Source organism: Schistocerca cancellata, chromosome 2 (genome assembly GCF_023864275.1).
Source record: "Schistocerca cancellata isolate TAMUIC-IGC-003103 chromosome 2, iqSchCanc2.1, whole genome shotgun sequence".
Lineage (NCBI taxonomy): Eukaryota > Metazoa > Arthropoda > Insecta > Orthoptera > Acrididae > Schistocerca > Schistocerca cancellata.
The window spans coordinates 1,106,942,952-1,106,951,568 of NC_064627.1; the positions used below are offsets into that span (position 1 = coordinate 1,106,942,952).

The 8,617-nt window shown below is 44.5% G+C and overlaps 1 protein-coding gene across 1 annotated transcript; it reads right to left on the reverse strand.

Moving 5' to 3' along the window:
- Positions 1 to 458: 458 nt before the first annotated feature.
- On the reverse strand, positions 459 to 1,961 carry LOC126149963 (E3 ubiquitin-protein ligase Siah1-like). The gene has a single exon (XM_049915843.1). The coding sequence runs from the start codon at positions 1,894 to 1,896 to the stop codon at positions 745 to 747; it is 1,152 nt and encodes a 383-aa protein (XP_049771800.1). The 5' UTR covers positions 1,897 to 1,961; the 3' UTR covers positions 459 to 744.
- Positions 1,962 to 8,617: the final 6,656 nt, after the last annotated feature.

Genomic DNA, 8,617 nt, shown 5'->3' on the forward strand with positions numbered 1-8,617 from the left:
ACAGGTTTCAACAGTCATTTCAGTGCAAAATGTATAATTTGCTTTACTGTTACAGTCATTTTGACAATTGGTTATTTGTCGACAAGTAAGATAAGTATATACGATGCACCACTAAATTAGGAATACATGTAATTAAGCTTGTTGGCCCATTTGGCATCATTCAAGGAGAGTAGGCTGTGCACCAATATCAGACTTCTCTCTCAACCCTCATTACCATAAACATCCATAATAACATCAATACTTAAATGCGTGGCTGAAGCATTCATTGCACCACATGACGTAAATACACTCTTGCCACATGGCTATATGTTAAATTTATCGTACAAACACACGTGAAAGTTTTAAGCATTAAATGGTAGGTAGCCAAATTATGATATTGCTGGTTCTTATTTTGTATATAGAATAGCAAAAATTATTTATTACATGTTTTAATAAATAACATATAAGCATTCCCTAAGATCATTCAACTACTGTACAACACGAAAAGTTAAAACAGACATCAGCACTGCACTCTGATCCCCTTTTATTCTATGTTACACATATCTTCCATGTCCAGCTTGGATATTTGGTTGTTGTGTCAGGTTGCTACAAGATATTACATTGCATAACTCCTCAAAAATTATGTGAAATTTGATATGTTTTGTATAGTACTTATCCAGTTACTGTAGTTTATAGTTAGTGCTGCAAACTGTTGCAATAGGAGTTTGAGGTGCCCCACAAGACAAAGAGTAATCACTGTGAGAATTAAATCACGGGCAGTTTGCTAATGCTGGCGTCCTTCTGTTGCACCTTGAATATCATGAAGGTACGTGGTCCATTCCCAAAATAGACTAATGTTTCGAAGTCTATAGTGATGCAGGCGTTCGACTGAAGTACAGTGTCGAGGTCCTCGTCGCAGGAGTGCACAGAGCGCGTGCGAGACATGGACTCATAACAGCCTCCTTTCTCCTTGGTCATCTCGAACTTGTACCTGAAACTCGAAGTGTTGCCAGGATCACCCAGGAGCTGCACAGCCAGGTACATCTTGCGCTTCTCCTCACTGAAGTGCTTCACGTAGGCGAAGGACTCACCGAAGGCAAAGACGGCGTGGCGGTAATCGTGGAAGGACGCTTTCAGCGGTAGGTCCCACTGGATGTGGGGCACACTTGTGTCCACGACAGCAGAGTAGCGGTTAGGGTGTGCGCATTTTGCGTGGGACAACAGGTGGTCGCGACGGCCGTGCCAGCCACATGCTAGGGGGCAGAGTAATGGCCGGAAGATGCAGCCAGCCTCGTGGCGGCGCAGCTGTTTGGACGGCAGCTGCTGTCGGCAGCCCCTCTCCCAGTGGCCACACGGGTACAGCGACGACGAAGACTCCGCCAGACGCTCCAGGGCCAGGTTGCGAGTCGTCTCGATGCGTTCACCACAGGAAGGGCACACATCCTGGCACTTGGCCTTACATGTGTCACAAATGCTGTGGCCACTGGCGCACATGAAGATTGGCGGCACCATGTACTGACTGCAGATGGGACACCGGAGGGCATCGAGCACACCCTTCTTGAGATCGCCTCCAGGGCTGCTGGATATGGTGACATGGCGAGCCAACTGCAGTCTCTGCTGAGGCTGGAGTCTCATGGAGGCTGTCGCCGTGAGGCCTGTCCGCAGTTGCACGGGTGGAGTTTCGTCTCGGGCGTCCGTCAGTGCTTCCGGTTTCGACGGAAGTGGGGGTGGCGCATCGCTAACAGCGTTCTTTGGTGTTCCCAGCTTCGCTGGCACGGGGGATTGATACTCGCCTCCAGTGTTGTCCAGTGTAGAAGGATTTGGTCGTCTCGGAGGAAGTACCGGCTGATTTTCTGTTATTTCCCTTTTGCCCGATATCTTACTCAGCCGCTTTGAACTTGTTGGTCTGCTAAACATGATTTCAAGTCTCGTTGTTGGCACCCATCAGTTCCCAACTTCCTTGTAATGCCGGTTCCACTTTCAGCTTGCTGATGACAGAAAAAAAATACAAGTGTAATATTAGGTTCAGTCAAAAAGAGTAATTACTGATACACTACATTCCATAGGGTACAATGAATGCAATGGATAAACGAATACAACGTGGTATGATTCCGCTTTCCATTAGTTTGCAAGGTACTAAATGTAGCAAATCAGTGCAACTGAAATGAAAACAATATTTTTACTATTTACCCTTCAAATAAATAAATTATATTTTCATACCAGTACTGTTAAACTGACTTTGATGTTTATAAGCGCACTGTTTCATCTTCAGACGATTCATTGGTGGTCACTCTGAAATCCGTAGATCACTGCAGGTGCTGACAATGCGAGGATTTTTATGTTTTCAAGTAGTCAGTGGGTTGGTGGTGTCTAGTGGAGGCAGCAATAAATTTGGGAAACAGTTAACGAACTAGCAGAGTACCCCATATTGCCTGGGAATGTATGTATTCTAGTTTTCTATCAGACCATCTTTTCATTCCCCCACTCTCTTTCCATCTCCTCCTGTCATTCTCCCTGTTCTTTGCTCCTGCCCCCTCATTTGACTCATCTGCTTCTCTACCTTCTCTCTGACCATCTGCTACTTACCGTCTCTCTCTGCCAACCACCCCCTTCCCGCCTCTAAGTCCATCTCCTCTTCATCCTCAAAGTTCATCTACTCACCCCCTAAGTCAACATCCTCCTCCCCCTCTCTCTGTACATCTCCTCCTCTCTCCTCTCTCAGTCCATCTCAAACTGTTCTCTTTCTCTGTCCTTTTTCACCTCTCTCTCTAACAGTCCATCTCATCCACCTGTCTGCGTCCATCTCATCTCCACAGCTTCTCTTACCACTTTATCACCCCTACCACAATAGCAGGCTGGTGGTTTTTACTCCCAGGGAATTTCTTTCCAGATGGTAAATAAGATTTATACCAAGTCTGGTTGACTTTCGGAGGAGCTTTTTTCCCGCGACGTTGCCAAAGTACGTACAATTCACATGTATTTCATATATATCACACATATACATCTGCAGCGAATTTTCCTCTTCAGTTTCGTTTTAACGCAACTCAATGTTTATGATGTTATATCTCATGAATAATGGGCCGTACAATGATATAATTTTGCAGGTCGCTTTATTGGTATGTTTCGATACTGTCTGCAAAATGTGTTGAGAATAGACAAGGTAGTAAAGACGTAATAAACAAGAACGTCCCCAATGAAATTTTCACTCTGCAACGGAGTGCGTGCTGACATGAAACTTACTGGCAGATAAAAACTCTGTGTCGAACTGAGACCCGAACTCGGGACCTTTGCCTTTCGCGAGCAACTGTTCTACAGATTGAGCTCCTCAAGCACTACTCACTACCGTCTTCAAAGCTTTTCTTCCGACAGAGCCTCATCTCCTACGTTACGAACTTCACAGAAGCCCTCCTCCGAAACTTGCAGGAGAGCTTCTGTGATGTTTGGAAGGTTGGAGAGAGGCACTTTCGGACTTGGGCAGCTCAGTCCGCAGACTCGATGGAGCTACCTTGTTTCAGGAAAGTGTAGCTGAGCTAATCAATCCCGCGAAAGAGGACGCCATTTTCTCTGGTGATTTCAACTGTGTCCTTTCTGCCACCGCCCAAACACCGAATCCTAACATATGCCTGGAACCGGGAGACTTAGTGAAATATTTGCACCTCGTCGACACCTGGCACAGCCAGCCAAGAGGATATCCAGGGTTCACCTGTGTCCCTAGCCATTCCACTAGTAGGCTAGATCTAATCTGCACCTCTAGTAGGCTGAAAAATAGTGTTCTCACAGTCGAAACTTGTCCAGTCAGTTTTTTTGACCATTTGGCAGTTGTGGCTAAGATTAACACACCATGGCAAATGATATTTAGGGGTAGGCGTGTCTGGAAATCCAGTGTCTCACACCTGATGGATACTGAGCTCGAGCGGCGTTGGGAAGTGTGCTTAAGGAACATAAGGTACTACAGATCTAAGCTGGAACGGTGGTTAATAAACGCGAAACCTAAAACACCATTTTTAAAAGTAACGATTAGAAAGACACACAATGGAATTCTACTTGCAGTCATAACGTGTAGGCTTTCACGGCCGCCGTCTTCATTAGTTAAAACTTCCGGGCTGAGAGGCCGTGGTCGATCTGTAAAACTAATGTCTACTTTTAGTGTCTAAGAGAACTATGTCTAAGAGAACTACACACATATACCATCAAAATGTCACGTCATATCATTAGAATAAAACTGACCGAGGCCAAAATAGCCACTCTGAAAGGTCAGCAAATAGAGAGAGTTAAAATAATATTGAGAGATAACAGCGGAGTCAAGGATGAAAAAACTGGGCTTTTCCATCTTCTTCCTGAATTCAAAAGAAGCCGACTGCATGTATGTTCTCTCCGAAATGGTGATGGAAGACAACTTATCCACCAACAGGACATCAAAAGAAACTTCTTGGCAGATTAAAACTGTGTGCTCGACCGAGACTCGAACTCGGGATCTTTGCCTTTCGCATGCAAGTACTCTACAAACTGAGCTACCCAAGCACGACTCACGGCCCGTCCTCAAAGCTTCAATTCTGCAAGTACCTCGTCTCCTACCTTCCAAACTTCACAGAAGCTCTCCTGCGAACCTTGCAGAACTAGCACTCCTGGAAGAAACGAGTGCTTGGGTGCTAGTTCTGCAAGGTTCGCAGGAGAGCTTCTGTGAAGTTTACAAGGTAGGAGACGAGGTACTGGCAGAAGTAAAGCTGTGGGGACGGGTCGTGAGTCGTGCTTGGGTAGCTCAGCTGGTAGAGCACTTGCCCGCGAAAGGCAAACGTCCGGAGTTCGAGTCTCGGTACGGCACATAGTTTTAATCTGCCAGGAAGTTTCATATCAGCGCACACTCCACTGCAGAGTGAAAATTTCATTCAGGACATCATAAGGGGTTTGCCCATGATAATTTCACGACACTGTATGCTGGAGGGGACCCTAACGACGACGATAACTGTGAGGCATTTGCGTTGACCCAGCTGTGACGGATGCCGAAAACGCAGAGCTGGAAGCTCATGTCACTGAAGAGGAAGTGTGCGAGAAGTTGAAACGAAGCCCGAGGAACAAATCCCTTGGACGTCTTGGGCTACCAGTAGAATTTTGCTTCATGTACTGGAATTTAATTGCCAGTGCGTCCACTGCAGTGTTCGACGAAATACGTACGTCTGCCATTATCCAATGTGATTTTTTAGAAGGGCTCATAGTATTTGTTCCTAAAAAGGGCTACACTAATGATCTGCAAAACATGCGTCCTATATCACTCCAACTGTTTGCTAGGGTATTAGTTCATCGATTGAACGTCACTGCTTGACGCCTCGTCCGTCAGTAACGGTCGTGTTCCATCCGAAGAAGGACAACAGAGTAAGCACTGGAGGAATACCGGGACGTAACGGCTGTCGCTTCGGCATCCAAATGCAGAGTGCCCATCGTGTCGATAGACATGGACAAATCATTTGACAGGATCCATCACAACTACCTGCTACATGTCATGTCAAAGACGGAAATGGAGCCTTTTTTTTTATAAATATCATCAGAATTCTTGTCACTGGACAGCGCAAAGAAAGAATTCATGTACCAGCGTCGAAACGGCAAGTCTGTCCTCCTCTCGGTGCTGCTGTTCTAGTTATGAAACGAGACTCTTCTACAATCGCTATATGTTAAGCTCCCTGGAATTGAAAATGCAGGAGATATGTATGTTGGTGTTACGCTGATGACCTGGCTGTGTACATGACTGATCCACCCTGTCTTATGAAGGTACAGGACATGATTCAAACATTTACTTACTGCACTGGAGCTAAAATCAACTCCGGTAAATGTTACATTTTACAGTTAGGCAGGGGAATAGGATTCGTTGAAAGTGGACCAGTAGAACAAGCAGATAACATCAAACTTCTGGGGATACGGTTTAGCAAGACAGCTCCCTGGAACTGGAAAATGAAGCTCAACAGCTTCCGAGCCGTGTTAAGAGGGAATTCCACCCGTTCTCTAGATACGATAAAAAAATCTCGTTGATAAATCTTGCTATACTTCCTTAGGTATACTACCTCGCAAGTGCCTTCCCCTAGCCTCCAACAATAGGGAAGCGAACTGAATCTGCTCTAGTGTGGTTTATATAGAAAGGGCGAGTCTTTAGGTTTTATTATCAAACCACGACTCTACAGAAGGAGGTTTAGCTATCACCAGCGTTAGAGATAAACGCAGAGCCTTATTGATATATAGGACGACAAAGGCCCTAACAGCAAGTAATGGAAATTTCACGGCACACATTGTGAACGCAGAGTCTCCTCTAGACAAAAGGGTACAAGTTATGGTCGGCCATATTATTATAGGTTGTCGCATATTAGATCTTATACATTATTTAGAATAGTTACACAAGACAAAGGGTAAGGAACTATACAAGCAAGGAAGTTTATAAGGTGCTGACAGAAAATAAGTATATAAGCAGATTGACAAAAAACTTTGATTAGAGTTTGGCAAAACATTCATGTTAAAACCTTACGGTCACACATAAGAGCTACGTGGTATTGCGCTTTATACAACTCCATACGCGCAAATGAACGTCTCTTTAGGATCGGAATGTCAAATACAGACCAATGCTTAGACTATCATCAAACTGATACTCTACTTCACCGTTTCACTTGCGGCGCCGCTAACGAGGTGTGGCAATGGACACGACATACATTTTCCATCATTACGTCTGATAACACTATCACTTTGGAAACACTGCTAGCTCCAACAAGATAACTTTATCCAAACCGGAAACGACATTCGGCCTACTGGTAATGACATAATTTTGCAGGTATATTCAGTGGTATATGCGAATACTGTACCAAAATGCATCGTGAATAAATTTAGTAGTGACGAAGTAATGAATTAAAACGTCATGCCTTATGCACCAGTTTTACTGCATGAACAGCAAAAATAAAGTAGCAATAAACTTTTTTCATTTTATCATTTTGTTTGGATTGCCTGGGAGAAAAAGTATCGTAAAAGATCGAAAGTATGTCTGAAGTTAGTTGCCAGTCACTAAGTGCTCTCACTCTCAATTAACTTATGAAGAAACTCTGGGAACTCGCGTGAGGCAAGCTATACTTGTTTTCCACAACACCCCGACCCTTTTCTTAGGTAGGTTGTTCTTAACCCCACAGCGATTCTTTTTACACAGCAATTGATATGTGTACCAAGTTTTGTCGATATCGGTTCAGTGGTTTAGGAGGAGATGTGCAACACACGTACATACATATACTGAGATTACGAAAGTCATAGGATAGCTCCTACTATCGTGTGGGACCTCCTCCTGCCCGCATACTACAACAACTGGCCACAGCTTGGGCTCAACGAGTCGTTGAAATTCCTCTGCATAAATAGTGAGCATTGCTGCCTCTATATGCGAACGTGTTGACCTCTCGATTAAGTTCCATAAATATTAGATGGGGTTCACTCCAGCGATCTGAGTGACCAAATCATTCGGTTCTCAACATTCTTCAAACCGATCGCGAACAACTGTGGCCCAGAGTCACCAATAGCTTGCACAGTGCGTTGTTGACGGCTTGGGGGAAAAAAATGGTTAAAATGGCTTTGAGCACTCTGGGACTTAATAGCTGAGGTTATCAGTCCCCTAGAACTTAGAACTACTTAAACCTAACCAACCGAAGGACATCACACACATCCATGCCCGAGGCAGGATTCGAACCTGCGACCGTAGCGGTCGCACGGTTCCAAACTCAACCGTCAACCAACATGGCCATGAGCCCATGAGAGGCGCTGCAGGCGACGTAGTGCTGTTAGCAAAGGCACTCACGTCATTCCTCTCCCGCCATAGCCCATTAACGTCAAATCTCAACGCACTATCCTAAAGGATAAGTTTGTCGTAGTCCCGAACTCATTTCTGGGGTTATTTCACGCTGTGTTGCTTGTCTGTTAGCACTGACAACTCTGCTCAAGCACCGCTGCTCTCAGTCGTTAAGTGGAGGCCGTCGGCCACTGTGTTTTCCATGGTGACAGAATATGACTGAAATTTGGTATTCTTCGCACAATCCTGAATTCTTCAATGATTTCCGAAATGGAATGTGCCATTCGTGTAGCTCCTACTACCAGGAACTCTGTTAACTCCCGTCGTCCGGCCATAATCACGTTGGTAACCTTTGCATACGAATCACCTTAGAGCAAACGACAGCTCCTCCAGTACACTGCCCTTTTATATCTTGTTTACGCCGTAGTACCGCCATCTGTGTGCTTGTATGTCGCTATCCCGTGAATTTTGTCGCCTCAGTGCATGTACATACATACATTTTTACAATACGAATGGATGTAAAATGTGAGATTAATGACAATGACAAGTAAAACGTGATCAGAGGAAGAATATTAACTATTGCTGCAGAGGAAGATTGTAATAAGGAATTATTAAAGACGTAGTTTAAAGAAAAAGTGTCTAAATACGAAATGTGTGAACGATAAGAAACAGTAACTGCAAAATACGATATTACACCTAAAGATAATAGGAACAAACCAGCCATACAAGCTATGATGCTTCCTCATTACTGACGAGGGAGATTGCAAGCGGCAGCTGTTTGGCTTGTAATGCTTCTCAAATAAACAGTAGCTATATTTACGTAAATTGTACGTTCTG